Here is a 23,359-nt window from a genome sequence, read left to right as displayed (position 1 = left end):
GAAAGCACTTGTTGCCAACTCTGACCATTCGAATCGCCCCCCTTTAATGCACTCAGTGACCGGCGCAATGATTGTGCTAAAGTTTCTTATGAACCTTCGATAAAAAGATGCGAGACCATGAAAACTTCTAACCTCGTGTAAATTTGTAGGAATCGGCCACTGTAGCATAGCGTCAATTTTGGATGGATCCATCCGAATGCCTGTAGCCGAGATTATGTAACCCAGGAATGTGATTTCTGAGGATAAAAAATGGCACTTGTCTCCATTTGCGTACAACTGTTGTGCACGTAACACATTAAACACACAACGAAGGTGCTCCAGGTACTCTTCCAAGGATGAGCTATACACGAGAATATCATCGAAATAGACTACTACGAATCGTCCAAGAAAGTCTTTGAATATATGGTTCATCAAACGCATAAAGGTGCTCTGGGCGTTTGACAGTCCAAAGGGCATCACCATTCATTCGTAAAGTCCATCTCGTGTTTTAAAGGCCGTCTTCCACTCGTATCCCGGGCGCATACCAATTTGATGATACCCACTACGTAAATCTATTTTAGAGAAGAGGGTGGCGCCATATAACTGATCAAGTAGGTCGTCAAAGCGAGGTATGGGAAAACGGTATTTGATAGTGATTCGGTTGACTGCTCGACTATCAATGCACATCCGAAAAGAACCTCCCTGCTTTGGTACCAACAACGCAGGAATGGCATAAGGGCTCATGCTCTCGCGGATGAGTCCTTTTTCCAACAACTCGGTAACTTGTCGTTGGAGTTCCTCGAATTCAGTAGGATTCATTCGATACGCCGGTTTGTTGGGTATTTTGGACCCGGGAATGAAATCGATACAATGTTGGATGTCCCTCATCAAGGGTAAGCCATGTGGAATTGAACTAGGGAAGACATCCGCAAATTCTTGTAGCAGGGGCTGCACTTCAGATGGTATTTCAGTAACAATGTTATTCACCTCTTCCACAATTAAGGCGAACACAATCGGGCAGCGAGAAGCTTCTGTAATAAATTCTGGTCGACTCAAAAAAGTGTTTCTTCAGTAGGTGGTGTTTGTCGAGTATCAAGTGGAGCTAACACGATATTAACGCCATCTTTTTGAAAAGTGTAAGTGTTTTTGTACCCGTCATGTTTTGTTCGTCTATCGAATTGCCATGGGCGTCCCAACAAAATGTGACACGCATCCATAGGGATCATGTAACGACCCGTCAAAATCGCTATTGACGCGGCACGTTAATCATTGATTCCACAGTGAGGTTTTGACCTCTATATGATACGTTTTAATAAAATATTGCATTCATTAAAATAAGTGACTTTCTAAACATAGAAAGTTATAAACATGTGGGCAAGTGCTTAGGTATAAGCAAAACCTCGAAATACATAAGTCTTTAATTTACAGGTTGACATCACAGTCCAATTATTTATTACACAACGCAGTTTTATTTTGAATGCAATAAACTTTGTACAAAGCATGAGAGACTCCATGCAGGCAACAAGCACATCACAGCGGAAGCATTCTAAGGACCTGAGAATAAAACATGCTAAAAAGTCAACACGAATGTTGGTGAGTTATAGGTTTAATTGCTCGAGTCATAAACATATATAAAGATAGACCACAAGATTTCATCAAAAGTTTATCAATAGATTCTACGTAACAGAGCACCCTGGTAACTAAACTTAACGCTATAGTGATAATTACCCCATTCGTTTTAATACACGCAAACCAACGTGTCTTAAACTTAAATAACATACGTCCGTTAAAAGGCTAGCTCTCTAGCTCGAACGGGGATGTCAAGCCCTATGGATCCATATACAATTATTCGCACCCACCAGTCCATATCCTATGTACTGGCAGCTACTAGTTACCAAAGCTAAGGGATTTCTGGTTTAACTCAGTGTAGAATTTAGTATGTACTTGTGTCTTATCGCGTTTAAAATAAATTGCATGTACTCTCAGCCCAAAAATATTTAAAGTATTTAAAAAGGGAGACTATAAACTCACAGTTCAATATTGCGATTCAATATTGTAGGCAAATTGCGTAGACGTAATGATGGTAGATGACTGTATGGTTGGCCTTGGATTCAAGAACAATATCCCGAACAATACCCAATATTTCCTTAGCTTAAAGCGGTTTGAAACCCGAATTAAAACACCCTCGAATATACTTTATTATTATTAAACTTAAATTATAATTATAATTATAAATTAAAATTTAAGTTACAGATATATTTATGAAAAATATCGTCGAGCAAAACTGACCTTTTATAGTACTTTTCGATTTACTGTAGCTCATGCGATCGCATGAGTTTTCAGTGTTTTTGCCATGCGATCGCATGGCCGCCTTTTCCGTTTTTGTTTGCTAGTTCGTCGACATCAAATAGTGTTACTGTAGCAATAGTGTTACTGTAGCAAATAGTGTTTTACTGTAGCAAATAGTGTTTTCACTGTAGCACTGTAGCAAAATACGGTTTCACTGTAGCAAATAGTGTTTTACTGTAGCAAATAGTGTTTTACTGTAGCAAAGTAATTTTTACTGTAGCAACTAGGGTTTTACTGTAGGAAAGTCGTTTTTACTTGTACATATATATATATATACATACATATAATTGTTCATGAATCGTTGAGAATAGTCAAAGGTAATTGTATATATGAAACAGTTCTAAAATTTTGAGACTCAATCTAACAGACTTTGTTTAACGTGCCAAAATAATAAATCGTATAGAGAATTGGTTTAAATTAGTCGAAATTTTTCGGGTCATCACAGTACCTCCCCGTTAAAGAAAATTTCGTCCCGAAATTTTGAGTAGTACCTGTTTCATGAGCGATATCAGTGAACAAATGTGGATACTTTTGCTTCATTTGATCTTCACGTTCCCAAGTAAACTCGGGTCCTCGTCTTGCGTTCCAACGAACTCTAACTATCGGTATTTTGCTTTGTTTTAATTGTTTGACCTCACGGTCCATGATTTCAACAGGTTCTTCGACAAAATGGAGTTTATCATTAATTCGTATTTCGTCAAGAGGAATTACGACATCCTCTTCAGCTAAACATTTCTTCAAATTTGACACGTGAAAAGTGTCGTGAACACTACTAAGTTCTTGCGGTAGCTTTAATCGATAAGCAACTGCTCCAATTCTTTCGGTGATTTCAAAGGGTCCTACGTACCTAGGACTTAGCTTTCCTCGTTTACCGAATCGTACAACGCCTTTCCAGGGTGACACTTTCAACATGACTTTGTCGCCCACTTGAAATTCTAGCGGTTTTCTTCTTACATCAGCATAACTCTTTTGGCGACTCATGGCCGTTTTCAATCGCTGTTGTATTTGAATGATCTTTTCGGTGGTTTCGTGAATAATTTCTGGTCCAGTAAGTTGTCTTTCTCCTACTTCACTCCAACATATAGGAGATCTGCACTTTCTACCGTAAAGTGCTTCAAATGGCGCTGCGTTGATGCTCGTATGATAGCTGTTATTGTATGAAAATTCTGCCAACGGTAAGTGTCGATCCCAACTGGTTCCAAAGTCAATTACGTATGCCCGTAACATGTCTTCCAATGTTTGTATTGTTCTTTCACTTTGACCATCTGTCTGTGGGTGATAAGCGGTGCTCATATCTAATCGAGTTCCCAATGCTTTTTGTAATGACTGCCAGAAACGTGATGTGAATCGGGTGTCGCGATCAGATATGATAGAGATGGGTACACCATGCCTGGAAACTACTTCCTTCAAATATAGGCGTGCTAATTTCTCCATACTGTCTGTCTCCTTTATTGGTAGAAAGTGAGCTGATTTAGTTAGACGATCAACTATCACCCAAATAGTATCATGACTACTTGCAGTCCTTGGCAATTTCGTAATGAAATCCATAGTTATTCTTTCCCATTTCCACTGCGGAATTTCTGGTTGTTGCAGTAATCCTGACGGCTTTTGGTGCTCAGCTTTGACCTTTGCACACGTCAAACATTTGCTTACATAAGTAGCAATTTCTGTCTTCATATTAGGCCACCAATAAAACTTCTTGAGATCGTGGTACATTTTCCCGTTTCCTGGGTGAATTGAGTACCTCGTTTTGTGTGCTTCATCTAGTACTAGTTGCCTTAGATTACCATGTTTTGGTACCCATATCCTATCAGCAAAATACAGGGTTCCATCGGCTTTTACTTCAAGCTGTTTTTCTAACCCTCTGCTCATTTCGCCTTTTTCATTTTCTTCTTTTAAAGTCTCTAACTGTGCTGCTTGAATTTGCTTTGTGAGATCAGTACGAATTGTAATATTCAAAGCTCGGACCCTAAGAGGTTTTACTCTTTCTTTTTGACTTAGGGCATCAGCTACAACATTAGCCTTTCCGGGGTGGTAACGGATTTCACAATCGTAATCGTTTAACAACTCTACCCAGCGACGTTGCCTCATATTGAGTTGTTTTTGATCAAAAATATGCTGAAGACTCTTATGGTCGGTGTACACTGTACACTTGGTGCCATATAGATAGTGTCTCCATATTTTGAGTGCAAAAACTACTGCTCCAAGTTCTAAATCGTGCGTCGTATAGTTCTTTTCATGAATTTTTAGTTGTCGTGAGGCATATGCGATGACTTTTGTGCGTTGCATTAGTACACATCCTAAACCTTGGCGTGAAGCATCACAATAGATCACGAAATCATCACTTCCTTCCGGTAATGACAAAATGGGTGCAGACGTTAACTTCTTCTTTAATAACTGGAATGAAGATTCCTGTTCTGTGGACCAATCATACTTCTTTCCCTTTTGAGTCAATGCAGTTAAGGGTTTGGCGATTCTAGAGAAATCTTGAATGAATCTTCGGTAATAACCAGCAAGACCTAAGAATTGGCGAATTTGTGTTGGAGTCTTCGGTGTTTCCCATTTACTAATGGCTTCGATCTTGGCGGGGTCAACTTTAATTCCATGTTTACTGACAACATGGCCCAAAAATTGTACTTCTTGTAACCAGAAATCACACTTCGAAAATTTTGCGTACAATTCTTCTTTCTTGAGTATCTCTAGTACCAGTCTTAAGTGTTGCTCATGTTCTTCCTTGTTCTTCGAGTAAATCAATATGTCGTCGATAAAAACAATGACAAATTTGTCTAAATACGGTCTACAGATGCGATTCATTAGATCCATGAATACTGCTGGAGCATTAGTTAATCCAAAAGGCATGACTAAAAATTCATAGTGACCGTAACGGGTTCTGAACGCTGTTTTAGGAACATCTTCTTCCTTCACTCTCAGCTGATGATATCCGGAGCGTAGATCAATCTTAGAATAAACACTTGATCCTTGCAATTGATCAAACAAATCATCAATCCTCGGTAATGGGTACCGATTCTTGACCGTTAATTTATTTAATTCTCGGTAATCTATGCACATTCTCATAGATCCATCCTTCTTCTTGACGAACAGAATAGGAGCACCCCAAGGTGAAAAACTAGGACGAATAAATCCACGGTCCGATAATTCTTGCAACTGGTCTTGTAATTCTTGCATTTCTGAAGGTGCAAGTCTATATGGAGATCGGGCTACAGGTGCAGCTCCTGGTATGAGATCAATCTGGAATTCTACACATCTGTGTGGAGGTAGCCCCGGTAATTCTTCTGGAAATACTCCGGGATATTCTCTTACAACCGGCATGTCATTAATGCTTCTTTATTCAGTATCGATCTTCTTTACATGTGCCAGAATAGCATAACAACCTTTTCTTATAAGTTTCTGGGCCTTCATATAGCTGATAAAGTTCAGCTTTGAGTTGCTCTTCTCCCCATAAATCATTAATGACGTTTCATCCTTACGAGGGATGCGGATTGCTTTCTCAGCGCAAACAACTTCTGCTCTTGTTTTGGACATCCAGTCCATGCCAACGATTACATCAAAAATTCCTAATTCTACGGGTATCAAATCAATTTTGAAGGTTTCACCAGCGAGATTCATTTCGCAACCATGGCAAATTTTATCGGCTTTTATCAGTTTACCATTAGCTAATTCAATAGTATATTTATCGTCTAGAGGTAATGATGCACATTTTAGTTTAAAACTAAAGTCTTTACACATATAACTTCTATCAGCACCCGTATCAAACATAATAGAAGCTAGTTGATTATTAACGGTAAACGTACCCGTGACAAGATTAGGATCCTCACGTGCTTTACTGGCACTAACATTAAATGCCCTCCCACACGCGGGTTCTTTGTTCTTCTCCTTATCAGGGCATTGATTTATAAAGTGACCAGACTTCCCGCATCCATAACATTTCTTGACATCGGTCAATTTTGTCTTTACTTCAGAAACGGTGGCATAACAATCTTTCGCCACATGTCCTTTCTTGTTGCACTTATCACAGACCACTTGGAAATAGCCTGCATGATGTGTGTAACACCTTTTGCAGAACGGATGAGGTCCCTTATAGTTTGGACTTGCAGTTGCCCCATCTTGTTTACCTTTAAAAGTTTCTTGTTTCTTCAGGTGAGTACTTTTGCCCTTATAGTCTTCCCATTTCCTCTTTCCTTCAGTTGTCTTGACTTCGGTAATTGGTACCTTAATCGAACTCTCTGTGATCTGGTCCATGAGTTGGTGTGCCATTGTCATGGCTTCCTGCATCGTATTTGGTTTGGACGATGTAACATTTCCTTTAATATTGATCGATAAACCGTCAATATACATTTCTATCTTTCGTTTCTCATTTGGCACCAATTCGGGACACAACAAGGCTAGTTCCATGAAACGCTTTTCATAGTTATTGAGATTCGCGCCGATAACCTTCAGATTACGTAACTCAGATTCCATTTTTCTGATCTCGTTTCGAGGACAGTACTCCTCGATTAGCATCTTTTTTAGTTCTTCCCAAGAGATATCATATGCCGTATCTATTCCTTCTGCTTTAGCATAATTGTTCCACCAAGTAAGTGCACCGTCTTGCAACGTACACGAAGCATACTTTGACTTGTCTCCGTTCGCACAATTACTGATTTTGAAAACGGACTCCATCTTTTCAAACCATCGGGTTAGACCGACTGGTCCCTCGGTTCCACTAAACGTCTGTGGTTTGCATCCTTGAAAAGTTTTGTATGAGCATCCGTTTCGTGAGTTTGTGTTTACGGCTGCTGCTTTGGCTGCTGCTTCGGCTGTTGCTTTTGCTGCCTCGGCTGCAGCAAATCTTTCATTCACACGTTTCTCGACTAGTTGCTCAAACTCAGCATCCGACATTTGAGACATGTTTCTTCAATAAACACAACAGATATAATTTAATCATATAGAATATTATAGGTAAAATGAGTTGTCAATAGTTAATCGTAGCATATTAATAATATGAACCGATTATTATAAAAGCCTTTTCTTCTTATTAGCATTTTATAATTATTTCTTGAGTATTACCTACCCGTTAAGTTCATACATAATAGCTAGTACAAGGAATTAACTACTAATATCCTAATAATATTCCACTATGAAAAATTATAGCGAGTTACTACATTATTATGTAATAATAATAATAAGAAGTAGTAATAATACAAATAATCATTCCATGCATTTATTATTAATAAACCAAAATAATACAATACCATACAATACTGATATTTTACATATGCTTATTTTACATAACAAGATAGAGTAGCACACATAAGTAATAAAATAGCGCATGGAAGATTTATGGTTGCGAGGTCGTTTATTCAGAACTATCAGAAACTTCTTCCCATTTGGTTCTCTCTGCCAATTGTTTGTGTGCACATGGTCCGACAGACATTCTGGCAGTGTATTTTATTTTTAGTTGAGGTTTTGAGGTACCCGTTGCCTCAGTGGGTTTAATACAATAAGGGTGGTTACGGATCGAATGGTCCTGTTCTTTTTTAATAATTAAGGACATTTTATTATTGTGGCTGTTTTTATTATCTATAGCAAGTTGGAATTTCTCCTTAGTGATCTCTTTTATTTCAAATTGCGATTCAATATTGTAGGCAAATTGCGTAGACGTAATGATGGTAGATGACTGTATGGTTGGCCTTGGATTCAAGAACAATACCCCGAACAATACCCAATATTTTCTTAGCTTAAAGCGGTTTGAAACCCGAATTAAAACACCCTCGAATATACTTTATTATTATTAAACTTAAATTATAATTATAATTATAAATTAAAATTTAAGTTACAGATATATTTATGAAAAATATCGTCGAGCAAAACTGACCTTTTATAGTACTTTTCGATTTACTGTAGCTCATGCGATCGCATGAGTTTTCAGTGTTTTTGCCATGCGATCGCATGGCCGCCTTTTCCGTTTTTGTTTGCTAGTTCGTCGACATCAAATAGTGTTTTACTGTAGCAAATAGTGTTTACTGTAGCAAATAGTGTTTACTGTAGCAAAATAGTGTTTTACTGTAGCAAATACTATTTTTCACTGTAGCACTGTAGCAAAATACGGTTTCACTGTAGCAAATAGTGTTTTACTGTAGCAAATAGTGTTTTACTGTAGCAAAGTAATTTTTACTGTAGCAACTAGGGTTTTACTGTAGGAAAGTCGTTTTTACTTGTACATATATATATATATACATACATATAATTGTTCATGAATCGTTGAGAGTAGTCAAAGGTAATTGTATATATGAAACAGTTCTAAAATTTTGAGACTCAATCTAACAGACTTTGTTTAACGTGCCAAAATAATAAATCGTATAGAGAATTGGTTTAAATTAGTCGAAATTTTTCGGGTCATCACAGATCACCTCACACCATACTTCGTCGTTGTATTTTTTTCCTATCGAGAATTGTACCAAGCATCGTTTATTAACAGTGATGTGGTTCCCTTTTCGTAACTACGTGAGCTTATATGGCTCAGGATGCTCAACCGCCTTTAACCTGAGCTTAGAAACCATTTCGGTGGACACAACATTTTCACAACTACCCCCATCAATGATCATAGTACACACCTTGCCCTTTGTCGTGACTTTAGTACGAAAAATATTATTGCGAAGCCATGAGTATTCATCATGCGAGTTAACAACACTGGTATTGAGTGCTCGACGAACAACTAATGCCTCTCCCTTATCGGGATAAATATATTCATTATTTTCCTCCTGACCAAGCTCGTTGTCCTCATGTTCACTATCGGTGTCATATTGAGGTGTGTTGTCTTCCCAAATGGTAACGGCCCGCTGATTTGGACACTCACGAGAGTAATGTCCAATACCTTGACACTTAAAACAGCGAATACCTCGAGTGTTGTTGGTTTGGTTTGCAGGTTTGGGTGGTGTTTCAGATTTTTGTCGATCAGGGAGGGTAGGTTTGGGTTTCGGGATAACCATGGTCCTGTTGAAAGGCACCTTAGCCTTCCCTTGTTGTTTCTCGACTTTAAGTGCAAGCTTACAAACATCTTTGTAGGACAGGTAATGTTGGAGGTGTACAACATTAGCTATTTCGGGGTTAAGGTTACCCAAAAATCTCGCCACAACCTGCTCATCATCTTCATTGGCACCACACCTCATTCTCAACTTGTCGAATTCATGGATGAACTCCTCAACACTTAATGAATGTTGTTGCAAGTTATGGTAGTCGAGATAGGCTTGTTGGTGATAATTATCGGGTAAGAATTTCCTCCGTAACAATCGTTTCATTTTGTCCCACGTTTCAACTTTTGATTTACGTTCAGCAACTCGGTTTTTCTTAACATGATCCCACCAAAGTGAGGCATGTTTTCGTAGATTGATTGCTACTAGTTTAACTTTCAAGTGTTCTGGGATTTCTTTAACTTTGCATCGTCCCCTCAAACTCGGGTATCTCAACTTTCATACCTAGGTTTCGTAAAGGATCATCGTGAAAGTCCCTTCGATAACCCGTTGATTGATCAGCGAAGGGATTAAAATCCCACTGATCTTCTGTCCCTTCTGAATCATAATGAGGTTGATTTTGGTTAAGTTCTAACTCGGCAATACGCTTGTTTAAACGTTCGATTTCTGCGTCACGCGGATCACCATCTCTTCCTCGTCCTGCGTATCTGCGATAGTCACTTTCGTTGCCTCGATCGGCGGTTCTACGATAGTCTCCTCTTCGATGTGGATCACCACGATACATAGTTTGGTCAAGGCCTGAATTTTGGATACCAAATAATGTCTTGATCGTGACCAAACAAGCAATCGTAACACACAAATTAAAATAGCACGCAAGTTGGCTGCAACTTGTTATTTCACGTAAATAATAATCTCAAAAATTGAGTTCAACCACAACCAAAAAGCTAGTATAAAAGAGTCTAACTACTAGCAGGAAAATAGCAACAAACTAGATAAACATGAAATAAAGATAAACATAAGAAAGAGTCTTCTGTGCCTTAGCCGAGTCCCTTTTTCCAGTTCTTTCCTTTGTTAGCTTTTGCCATCCAAGCCCCACATGTAATCTGCCAAAGTCATGGGCTTTCGAGTGCACATGCCCAATAGCTGCTCTGGTCCATCTGCATCACTTACTATAAACCAGTATATCATCAAAGAAAACTAAGGTGAATTTTCTCAGGAATGGTTTAAAGATTTCATTCATCAAAGCTTGAAATGTAGAAGGAGCATTAGTTAACCCAAATGGCATCACTAGGAATTCATAATGTCCTTCATGTGTTCTAAAGGCTGTTTTTGGAATATCATCATCAAACATCCTTATTTGATGATACCCTGACCTCAGATCCAACTTAGAATATACCTTAGAACCACTTAATTCATCAATAAGCTCTTCAATGATAGGTATAGGGAACCTATCTTTCACAGTCTTAGCATTGAGCTCTCTATAGTTCACACACATCCTCCAAGATCCATTTTTTTTCTTAACCATCACTATAGGTGAATCAAATGGGCTTTGAATATGTCTGATAACCCATTGCCTAATAACTCAACTACCATTATTTCAATAGCATCCTTCTGTGATGGTGGGTGCCTATAGGGCCTAATATTAACTGGATGTGAGCCTTCCAATAATGGAATCCTATGATCACACTGCCTTCTAGGTGGCAATGCCTTAGGTTCATCAAAAATATCACTGTAATCATCTAATAACTTTGTAATACCTTCAAATTCTTGTGATAATTCAGCTGAGATATGCCACATTTGAGCTGGATAGACACAAACTGCCGTAGCATTGAGTTGAGCTTGTGATGATATAGTTTTTTTCAATTGTTTACCCTTAACCCATTGAACTTTTGCCCTCTTACCTCTTAATTCAACCCTATGCCCAGCATAATTGAATGTCATCTTGAGTTGGTCAAAATTCCATACTATATCACTCAACAACTTAAGCCACTGTATACCTAAAACCATTTCACAACCACCAATTGGTAGTATTAACATATCACTTACAAATGTTTCACCACTAATTTGCCATTGTAATGCTTCACATACACTAGCATTATACATTGTGTTGCCCCCAGGAACCATGACTGGTATGGTATCTCCTTTTTTAATTGTGCAACCAAGTTTCTTAGCCACATTAATGTCCAAGAAATTATGAGTGCTGCCTGAATCAATCAAGATTTGAACCACAGTTTTATTAACTTGACATGTGACTCTCATAGTTTGATAATCACTAACCCCAGTAAGTGCATTAAGTGATATGTAGGGTGCATTATCCTGTGATTGTACACTTGGTTCACCTTCACCATCTTCTTCCTGTACTAAAATTTCTTCACCAATTTCATTCTCTGTACAATCACCTTCATCTTCTAACACCTCTAAAGAAAACAACTGACCACTACACTTATGCCCAGGTACATATCTTTGGTCACAGTAAAAACACAAGTTTTTAGCTCTCTTTTCTTCAATTTCTTTTTGGGTTAACTGTCTCCTACCATTTACTTGTCCTGAAGTTCTTACAGGATTATGTGGCGTATTTGTGATGGTCAAGGGTGCAGTAGTTGCAGGTGCATAAGTGTGTTTAGTATAGGAGCTGTTAGTGTAAGAAGGTTTAGAGTTATACCCACTGCCATTGTTTTTTGGAGTTGATAGGATAGGTGTATGCCTTTTCTTGATGATTGTTATTGCTTCATTTTGCATCCTAGCCAAACTCATAGCATCTTCCAGGGATTTGGGATTGAACATTCTCACTGGCATTTCTATCTCCTTTTGTAGCCCTGCCAAATACCAACTTATTGATTGCTTCTCAGTGATATCCACCTTGTTCAAGAGCACTTCAAATTCATCATTGTAGGTTTGCAATGAATTAGTGTGCCTTAAGTTCTTGATTTCAGCCATTGGATCTTCTACACTGGCATTAAATCTTTTTAGTACAGCTTCTTGATAATCAACCCATGTGATATCTGGTCCATGTTTCTTGACATATTGTTGATGCCAAACAAGAGCCTTTTTCAACAAGTGGATTGAAACAATCCTGATCTTGTCTTCGTCTTCAATGTGATCAACTACAAAGTATTGATCACATTTATACAACCATCCTTTAACGTCATCTCCCTCAAATTTGGGAAAATCCAACTTAGTCAACCGAGTTAATTGTTGTCCTACACCCCTTTGATGATTTATTTCCCCATTTTTGATTTTATTGACTTCTGTAGTCAAATATTGCTGTTGTAGAACCACGTCGTCTACTTTGTGATTGAGTGATCCAGACATTGCATCCATTCTAGTATTGAATTTTGCAGCCATATCTTGAATCGCCTGAGTCAATTGTGCAATTGCAGTTTACACCACTTCCGGCATGATGTCATTATTGATACGAGTATTCACCATCTTGATTTGAATCAAATTGCTACAAGATCGTAGCTCTGATACCAATTGATATGTTAACCTGGATCGAAATCGGAGTTAACAATCGAATTTAACCTGAAAGTTCTATTGAATAGAAAGAACAATGGAGTTAAGTTCATGTTTTCATTGAAATTGAATAAGAAAAGATTACAGAGAAGAAGAGAGTTACAACAGAAAAAACTGATCTTCTAACTAATCGTCTATGCTACATATAACTTGCAGCCTAACCAATTTGGAACAGACTAACAGAAATTAACAGAATTGAGTGAGCGTTGACTTCACGTTTGACTTCCATCTGTTTCACGAAGGAGATGAAATCACGTGTATAGCGCGTGCCTTTCATTTAAACAACTCACGTGAGAGGCACGTGTCTCTGATTTAAACCTAACGTTCACCCCTAATTCATATCTATATCAATACTTCCCCCTTTAAACGATTCTTGCCCTCAAGAATCGACAAGAATGGCTTCAAATTCTGGAAATCGAATCAACAATTCCTCCAACAATTCCCAAGTTGCATCCTCTGTTGTGCCGTTCTGCCATTGAATCAATCCATACACAGCAACTCTATTGTCCTTCTTCATTATCTTTCGTTCCAAAAGTTTAACTGGTTTTGCAGCAATCAAACCATCACTAGTGAGCTGTGGAAGTGTAGCTGCAACAGGAGGTAAAGGTCATTTGTGTTCTTTGAGTTGTGAGCTGTGGAGGTAAAGGTCTTTTCTCTTATTAATTTATACAGAGTACTAAATACTAATTGTTTTGTTTATGTTTATCTTATTAAGGTTTGTAGGATCAAGTGAAATTTGGGTTATTTAGGTTTTATTAAAGTTTTTAAAAAATTTGATGAGGAAGAAGAGAAAAGGAAGTGACCTATTGGGTACTGATAACAATAACAACAATAATAATAAGAAGAAGAAAAAGAATTGTTGGAATCAACTGGTGATTCGGAGTCATTGATATCGAATCTTAAGTGTCATTACTCTTTAGAAGATTATGTTAGGTTAAAAAGAAGGTGTTGTAAGGAAGATGTGGTTTTCAGTAGTGATGATGAAAACGGATCTTGTAGGAGTAGGCGTGCTGGTATTGCATGAAATGTCCCGTTCTTATTGATTAAAAACGTTCCATATTAATTGATTTCGTTGCGAGGTTTTGACCTCTATATGAGACGTTTTTCAAATACTGCATTCATTTTTAAAACAAACCATAACCTTTATTTCATAAATAAAGGTCTAAAAAGTTTTACGTAGATTATCAAATAATGATAATCTAAAATATCATGTTTACACACAACCATTACATAATGGTTTACAATACAAATATGTTACATCGAAATCAGTTTCTTGAATGTAGTTTTTACACAATATCGTATAAACATGGACTCCAAATCTTGTCCTTATTTTAGTATGCAACAGCGGAAGCTCTTAATATTCACCTGAGAATAAACATGCTTTAAACGTCAACAAAAATGTTGGTGAGTTATAGGTTTAACCTATATATATCAAATCGTAAAAATAGACCACAAGATTTCATATTTCAATACACATCCCATACATAGAGATAAAAATCATTCATATGGTGAACACCTGGTAACCAACATTAACAAGATGCATATATAAGAATATCCCCATCATTCCGGGACACCCTTCGGATATGATATAAATTTCGAAGTACTAAAGCATCCGGTACTTTGGATGGGGTTTGTTAGGCCCAATAGATCTATCTTTAGGATTCGCGTCAATTAGGGTGTCTGTTCCCTAATTCTTAGATTACCAGACTTAATAAAAAGGGGCATATTCGATTTCGATAATTCAACCATAGAATGTAGTTTCACGTACTTGTGTCTATTTTGTAAATCAATTATAAAACCTGCATGTATTCTCATCCCAAAAATATTAGATTTTAAAAGTGGGACTATAACTCACTTTCACAGATTTTTACTTCGTCGAGAAGTAAGACTTGGCCACTGTTGATTCACGAACCTATAACAATATATACATATATATTAAAGTATGTTCAAAATATATTTACAACACTTTTAATATATTTTGATGTTTTAAGTTTATTAAGTCAGCTGTCCTCGTTAGTAACCTACAACTAGTTGTCCACAGTTAGATGTACAGAAATAAATCAATAAATATTATCTTGAATCAATCCACGACCCAGTGTATACGTATCTCAGTATTGATCACAACTCAAACTATATATATTTTGGAATCAACCTCAACCCTGTATAGCTAACTCCAACATTCACATATAGAGTGTCTATGGTTGTTCCGAAATATATATAGATGTGTCGACATGATAGGTCGAAACATTGTATACGTGTCTATGGTATCTCAAGATTACATAATATACAATACAAGTTGATTAAGTTATGGTTGGAATAGATTTGTTACCAATTTTCACGTAGCTAAAATGAGAAAAATTATCCAATCTTGTTTTACCCATAACTTCTTCATTTTAAATCCGTTTTGAATGAATCAAATTGCTATGGTTTCATATTGAACTATATTTTATGAATCTAAACAGAAAAAGTATAGGTTTATAGTCGGAAAAATAAGTTACAAGTCGTTTTTGTAAAGGTAGTCATTTCAGTCGAAAGAACGACGTCTAGATGACTATTTTAGAAAACATACTTCCACTTTGAGTTTAACCATAATTTTTGGATATAGTTTCATGTTCATAATAAAAATCATTTTCTCAGAATAACAACTTTTAAATCAAAGTTTATCATAGTTTTTAATTAACTAACCCAAAACAGCCCGCGGTGTTACTACGACGGCGTAAATTCGGTTTTACGGTGTTTTTCGTGTTTCCAGGTTTTAAATAATTAAGTTAGCATATCATATAGATATAGAACATGTGTTTAGTTAATTTTAAAAGTCAAGTTAGAAGGATTAACTTTTGTTTGCGAACAAGTTTAGAATTAACTAAACTATGTTCTAGTGATTACGAGTTTAAACCTTCGAATAAGATAGTTTTATATATATGAATCGAATGATGTTATGAACATCATTACTACCTCAAGTTTAGTAGGTAAACCTACTGGAAGTGACAAGAAATGATCTAGCTTCAAAGGATCTTGGATGGCTTGAAAGTTCTTGAAGTAGGATCATGACACAAAAACAAGTTCAAGTAAGATTTTTGCTCGAATTAAGATAGTTTATAGTTATAGAAATTGAATCAAAGTTTGAATATGAATATTACCTTGAATAAGAAAGATAACCTACTATATATAACAAAGGTTTCTTGATCTTAGATGATTACTTGGAATGGATTAGAAAGCTTGGAAGTAAATTAGTAAACTTGAAGGGATTTTTGAAGTATTCTTGAAGTGTTCTTCCTATGATGATTATAGCTTGATTCTTGAAGTGATTTTTGATGAAGATGATGATTAACTACTGGAAAAATACGTTCATAATAGTGTGGGTGTGTTGAGAGAGAATTAGAAAGAGAATTGGAAGTGAAATGGAGTGAATGATGAGTGGTAATTGGTGAGTGGTGAGTGGGGTTAAAAGGAGTTCTAGTTAGTTGACTAGCTCATGGTAGAAGTTAAAATTGATTAGTCATACATGACATAATCAAGAGTGGAATCCCATGCTAGTTCCTATTGGTATATACCCATAGTAAGTACGTTTTGAAGCTGTGTATAATACGGGTAAGAATACGACTAGAATTCTTGATGAAAGAAAAGAATGGGAAAGTAACTGTAACCATTTTCGTTAAGTATGAGTGTTTTGATATATATCTTGAAGTCTTCCAAAAGTATTTTAATACATCTAAATACACTACATGTATATACATTTTAACTGAGTCGTTAAGTCATCGTTAGTCGTTACATGTAAGTGTTGTTTTGAAACCTTTAAGTTAACGATCTCAATTAATGTTGTTAACCCATTGATTATTATATCTAATGAGATGTTAAATTATTATATTATCATGATATTATGATATATTAATATATCTTAATATGATATATATACATTTAAATGTCGTTACAACGATAATCGTTACATATATGTCTCGTTTCGAAATCCTTAAGTTAGTAGTCTTGTTTATATGTATATAACTCATTGTTAATATACTTATGGAGATACTTACTTATCATAATCTCATGTTAACCATATGTATATCCATATATATATCGTCATGTCATTTTTACAAGTTTTAACGTTCGTGAATCGCCGGTCAACTTGGGTGGTCAATTGTCTATATGAAACATATTTCAATTAATCAAGTCTTAACAAGTTTGATTGCTTAACATGTTGGAAACATTTAATCATGTAAATATCAATCTCAATTAATATATATAAACATGGAAAAGTTCGGGTCACTACATTGCAGCTACTGCACCACCATGTGCCACATCATCATTAGTTTTATCGGGTACAAGGATTAAAAGAAAGATTGGGTGCATTGATGTAGCAATCCAAATGGGTCGGAAGAATAAGATTGTTGAAGATTATATTAAGGGTGATACAATTGGGAAAGGGAAATTTGGATCTGTTTGGTTGTGTAGGTGTAGGGTTACTGGTGTGGAGTTTGCGTGTAAAACGTTGGTGAAAGGGGAGGAAACTGTTCATAGGGAAGTTGAGATTATGCAACATTTATCGGGGCATTTTGGGGTTGTAACGTTGAAGGCGGTTTATGAAGAACCTGAGTTGTTTCATTTAGTGATGGAGTTGTGTTCGGGTGGTAGGTTAATTGATCAGATGACTAAAGAAGGTCGATATTCTGAGCAACGGGCTGCGAATATTTTTAAGGAGTTGATGATGGTGATTAAGTATTGTCATGATATGGGTGTTGTTCATCAATCATCATGATGTTAAGCCTGAAAATATTCTTTTAACGAGTACAGGGAAGATAAAGCTTGCAGATTTTGGCTTAGCAGTGAGGATCACAAATGGTACACTTTTGTTCTTCCCTTTTAGTTCCATATTAGTGATTTATACTTATTGATCTTGCTTGCATTTCATTTAATAGTTGTTAATAATGTTTTATTAATCTATAGAAGTCCTATAGTGATTGAAAAAAAAAAATTTATTTTGTGTTCTATTAAAAAGTCCCTAAATCTGTAAGATTGATTGAACTGCTACAGAACATGTGCACAGGCTGTAATGGAAGTGTCTTTTTAAAGAAATTAAATACACTCATCATATATATATTGTATTAATAGTTGTTAATAATGTATTAAAAAGTCCCTAAATATGGTACTGTGGCTCATGTATATATTGTATTTTCATCATTGACCTTATACACTCATCTTCTTTGGTTTCAGACTGGAGTCGTGAACGAAAAGATATTCAAGACCGCTGCCAGACTACCAAAATACCAACCTACTGGAAAATACACTACAAGTAATAACTTAAAAGCATTAGCACTTAAAACCAAACTATTCAATCTGTGCACAGATTGAAGGTCAATCTGTACCCAGATTGAAGGTCAATCTGTACCCAGATTGAAAGTCAAACTGTAGGCAGATTGAAGGTCAATCTGACCCAGATTGAAGGTCAAATGGGTATAAAGTCACATAAAACATATATTCGATGCATAAACCTCTGAAATCATCTTATGTATATGAAAATAATATGAATTTAGTAATCATATTGGACTCATTATGTTTTTATAAAGTAAAGATCAAGACTTGTGGACGAAACCAATTCTAGGTCAATCCAACTAATCTGATATGTATCAAAATTACCCATTAGACCCATTTTAAAATCTGCCCGACCCATTCGTTTTTGACATCTAATTTGTTTGGATATAGTTTGACATTTGTTTTACTAACTGATTTCGAGATGTTTCTCAGCTCGGTTAAGAGGTTGCGTATCATGAAAAACTCAGAGTCTAATGAGTTTAATTCTGAAATTTCAACAAAACAAAACAACACGAGTAACAGAACTGATTCTGTATAATGATATACATATAAACTTTGTTTTTTTGGTTAGATGAACTCGAGCCAAGTTAGTATTTAGTTTTGTTTTTGCGTATTTGTGGTGAGATCCGTTTTAAGGCATATAGTTCTCGGGTGCTAGTATATTAGTAATAGTAAGCATACACAATGCACAAGTTACTGATAGTTTGAGTAATATGAAATATAAAATTTATATTTCATATTTCGAAAGATGGGCAGACTCGTGAACATGCTTTGCTTGCTTTTACTCTTGGTGTCAGACAAATGATCTGTTGTTGCAACAAGGTATGAAGTTATTCATGAAATACTCAATACTGCATTTTATATTTACAGATTAAGATGATATATACAGGGTGGCAATTTGGGTACATTCAGTTTGGTGGGCTAAAAGTACCCAACTCGACCATGACCCATTTCGATTAACAGGTTAAAATTCGACATGAATTGTTTGTCTGTAGACAATTCGGGTCCGGCCGGGTTTACATGTTGAAATTAAACTAGTTAGTTTTTGGGGAAAAAATGTCTGTAAGGATGGTATATGTTAATCATTATATAAATAACTTCTAAAACTTATTTTGATTTGATGGGTTAACCTTTTTACCTAAATTGACCTGAAAGTGTGTGTATTGGGTTGACATGTTGAGAATCCAGCCCTAAACACCTTATTTTTGTATCAGTTTTTGGGTCTTTTAACCTCTTATAATATATATTAATTAATTATATTATATTTATATTAATATTAATATTATGTATTTTTGTAGATGGATGCTACTATACCCAAATACTCCAAGTCTAGGTACGATGAAATTGTAAAGGAAGTTTCATCATATCTTAAGAAGGTTGGATACAACCCGGAAAAAATCGCATTTGTTCCAATTTCCGGTTTTGAAGGGGACAACATGATCGAAAGGTCAACCAATCTTGGCAGGTACAAAGGCCCAACTCTTCTTGAAGCGTTGGACAACGTGAGCGAACCAAAAAGACCATCAGACAAGCCTTTACGTCTCGCACTCCAAGATGTAACGACCCGTCAAAATCGCTATTGACGCGACACGTTAATCATTGATTCCACAGTAAGGTTTTGACCTCTATATGATACGTTTTGATAAAATATTGCATTCATTAAAATAAGTGACTTTCTAAACATAGAAAGTTATAAACATGTGGGCAAGTGCTTAGGTATAAGCAAAACCCCGAAATACATAAGTCTTTAATTTACAGGTTGACATCACAGTCCAATTATTTATTACACAACGCAGTTTTATTTTGAATGCAATAAACTTTGTACAAAGTATGAGAGACTCCATGCAGGCAACAAGCACATCACAGCGGAAGCATTCTAAGGACCTGAGAATAAAACATGCTAAAAAGTCAACACGAATGTTGGTGAGTTATAGGTTTAATTGCTCGAGTCATAAACATGTATAAAGATAGACCACAAGATTTCATCAAAAGTTTATCAATAGATTCTACGTAACAGAGCACCCTGGTAACTAAACTTAACGCTATAGTGATAATTACCCCATTCGTTTTAATACACGCAAACCAACGTGTCTTAAACTCAAATAACATACGTCCGTTAAAAGGCTAGCGCTCTAGCTCGGACGGGGATGTCAAGCCCTATGGATCCATATACAATTATTCGCGCCCACCAGTCCATATCCTATGTACTGGCAGCTACTAGTTACCAAAGCTAAGGGATTTTCGGTTTAACTCAGTGTAGAATTTAGTATGTACTTGTGTCTTATCGCGTTTAAAATAAATTGCATGTATTCTCAGCCCAAAAATATTTAAAGTATTTAAAAAGGGATCTATAACTCACAGTTCAATATTGAGACTCAATATTGTTGGCAAATTGCGTAGACGTAATGATGGTAGACGACTGTATGGTTGGCCTTGGATTCAAGAACAATACCCCGAACAATACCCAATATTTCCTTAGCTTAAAGCGGTTTGAAACCCGAATTAAAACACCCTCGAATATACTTTATTATTATTAAACTTAAATTATAATTATAATTATAAATTAAAACTTAAGTTACAGATATATTTATGAAAAATATCGTCGAGCAAAACTGACCTTTTATAGTACTTTTCGATTTACTGTAGCTCATGCGATCGCATGAGTTTTCAGTGTTTTTGCCATGCGATCGCATGGCCGCCTTTTCTATTTTTGTTTGCTAGTTCGTCGACATCAAATAGTGTACTGTAGCAAATAGTGTTTACTGTAGCAAATAGTGGTAATGTAGCAAATAGTGTTTACTGTAGCAAATAGTGTTTCACTGTAGCAAATAGTGTTTCACTGTAGCAAATAGTGTTTTTCACTGTAGCACTGTAGCAAAATACGGTTTCACTGTAGCAAATAGTGTTTTACTGTAGCAAAGTAATTTTTACTGTAGCAAATAGAGTTTTACTGTAGGAAAGTCGTTTTTACTTGTACATATATATATACATACATATAATTGTTCATGAATCGTCGAGAGTAATCAAAGGTAATTGTATATATGAAACAGTTCTAAAATTTTGAGACTCAATCTAACAGACTTTGTTTAGCGTGTTAAAATAATAAATCGTATAGAGAATTGGTTTAAATAAGTCAAAAATTTTCGGGTCATCACAGTACCTCCCCCTTAAAGAAAATTTCGTCCCGAAATTTTGAGTAGTACCTGTTTCATGAGCGATATCAGTGAACAAATGTGGATACTTTTGCTTCATCTGATCTTCACGTTCCCAAGTAAACTCGGGTCCTCGTCTTGCGTTCCAACGAACCCTAACTATCGGTATTTTGCTTTGTTTTAATTGTTTGACCTCACGGTCCATGATTTCAACAGGTTCTTCGATAAAATGGAGTTTATTATTGATTCGTATTTCGTCAAGAGGAATTACGACATCCTCTTCAGCTAAACATTTCTTCAAATTTGACACGTGAAAAGTGTCGTGAACACTACTAAGTTCTTGCGGTAGCTTTAATCGATAAGCAACTGTTCCAATTCTTTCGGTGATTTTAAAGGGTCCTACGTACCTAGGACTTAGCTTTCCTCGTTTACCGAATCGTACAACGCCTTTCCAGGGTGACACTTTCAACATGACTTTGTCGCCCACTTGAAATTCTAGCGGTTTTCTTCTTACATCAGCATAACTCTTTTGGCGACTCATGGCCGTTTTCAATCGCTGTTGTATTTGAATGATCTTTTCGGTGGTTTCGTGAATAATTTCTGGTCCAGTAAGTTGTCTTTCTCCTACTTCACTCCAACATATAGGAGATCTGCACTTTCTACCGTAAAGTGCTTCAAATGGCGCTGCGTTGATGCTCGTATGATAGCTGTTATTGTATGAAAATTCTGCCAACGGTAAGTGTCGATCCCAACTGGTTCCAAAGTCAATTACGCATGCCCGTAACATGTCTTCCAATGTTTGTATTGTTCTTTCACTTTGACCATCTGTCTGTGGGTGATAAGCGGTGCTCATATCTAATCGAGTTCCCAATGCTTTTTGTAATGACTGCCAGAAACGTGATGTGAATCGGGTGTCGCGATCAGATATGATAGAGATGGGTACACCATGCCTGGAAACTACTTCCTTCAAATATAGGCGTGCTAATTTCTCCATACTGTCTGTCTCCTTTATTGGTAGAAAGTGAGCTGATTTAGTTAGACGATCAACTATCACCCAAATAGTATCATGACTACTTGCAGTCCTTGGCAATTTCGTAATGAAATCCATAGTTATTCTTTCCCATTTCCACTGCGGAATTTCTGGTTGTTGCAGTAATCCTGACGGCTTTTGGTGCTCAGCTTTGACCTTTGCACACGTCAAACATTTGCTTACATAAGTAGCAATTTCTGTCTTCATATTAGGCCACCAATAAAACTTCTTGAGATCGTGGTACATTTTCCCGTTTCCTGGGTGAATTGAGTACCTCGTTTTGTGTGCTTCATCTAGTACTAGTTGCCTTAGATTACCATGTTTTGGTACCCATATCCTATCAGCAAAATACAGGGTTCCATCGGCTTTTACTTCAAGCTGTTTTTCTAACCCTCTGCTCATTTCGCCTTTTTCATTTTCTTCTTTTAAAGTCTCTAACTGTGCTGCTTGAATTTGCTTTGTGAGATCAGTACGAATTGTAATATTCAAAGCTCGGACCCTAAGAGGTTTTACTCTTTCTTTTCGACTTAGGGCATCAGCTACAACATTAGCCTTTCCAGGGTGGTAACGGATTTCACAATCGTAATCGTTTAACAACTCTACCCAGCGACGTTGCCTCATATTGAGTTGTTTTTGATCAAAAATATGCTGAAGACTCTTATGGTCGGTGTACACTGTACACTTGGTGCCATATAGATAGTGTCTCCATATTTTGAGTGCAAAAACTACCGCTCCAAGTTCCAAATCGTGCGTCGTATAGTTCTTTTCATGAATTTTTAGTTGTCGTGAGGCGTATGCGATGACTTTTGTGCGCTGCATTAATACACATCCTAAACCTTGGCGTGAAGCATCACAATAGATCACGAAATCATCATTTCCTTCCGGTAATGACAAAATGGGTGCAGACGTTAACTTCTTCTTTAATAACTGGAATGAGGATTCCTGTTCTGTGGACCAATCATACTTCTTTCCTTTTTGAGTCAATGCAGTTAAGGGTTTGGCAATTCTAGAGAAATCTTGAATGAATCTTCGGTAGTAACCAGCAAGACCTAAGA

General features: G+C 36.5%; 1 protein-coding gene and 2 pseudogenes across 1 annotated transcript; 2 read left to right on the top strand and 1 right to left on the bottom strand.

Annotated features, from left to right (window-relative positions):
• Positions 1–10,826: 10,826 nt before the first annotated feature.
• LOC139885888 (uncharacterized) lies at positions 10,827–12,644 on the bottom strand. The gene has a single exon (XM_071869647.1). The coding sequence runs from the start codon at positions 12,642–12,644 to the stop codon at positions 10,827–10,829; it is 1,818 nt and encodes a 605-aa protein (XP_071725748.1).
• A 944-nt stretch (positions 12,645–13,588) lies between these two features.
• On the top strand, positions 13,589–17,704 carry LOC139885879 (serine/threonine-protein kinase PEPKR2-like; annotated as a pseudogene).
• Positions 17,705–18,866: 1,162 nt separating this feature from the next.
• LOC139885870 (elongation factor 1-alpha-like) overlaps positions 18,867–23,359 on the top strand; it is a 49,044-nt pseudogene continuing 44,551 nt past the window's right edge.

This window comes from Rutidosis leptorrhynchoides, chromosome 1 (assembly GCF_046630445.1).
Source record: "Rutidosis leptorrhynchoides isolate AG116_Rl617_1_P2 chromosome 1, CSIRO_AGI_Rlap_v1, whole genome shotgun sequence".
NCBI lineage: Eukaryota > Viridiplantae > Streptophyta > Magnoliopsida > Asterales > Asteraceae > Rutidosis > Rutidosis leptorrhynchoides.
The sequence above is the reverse complement of the archived record's forward strand: the minus strand, read 5'-3'. Positions and strand labels throughout refer to the sequence as shown.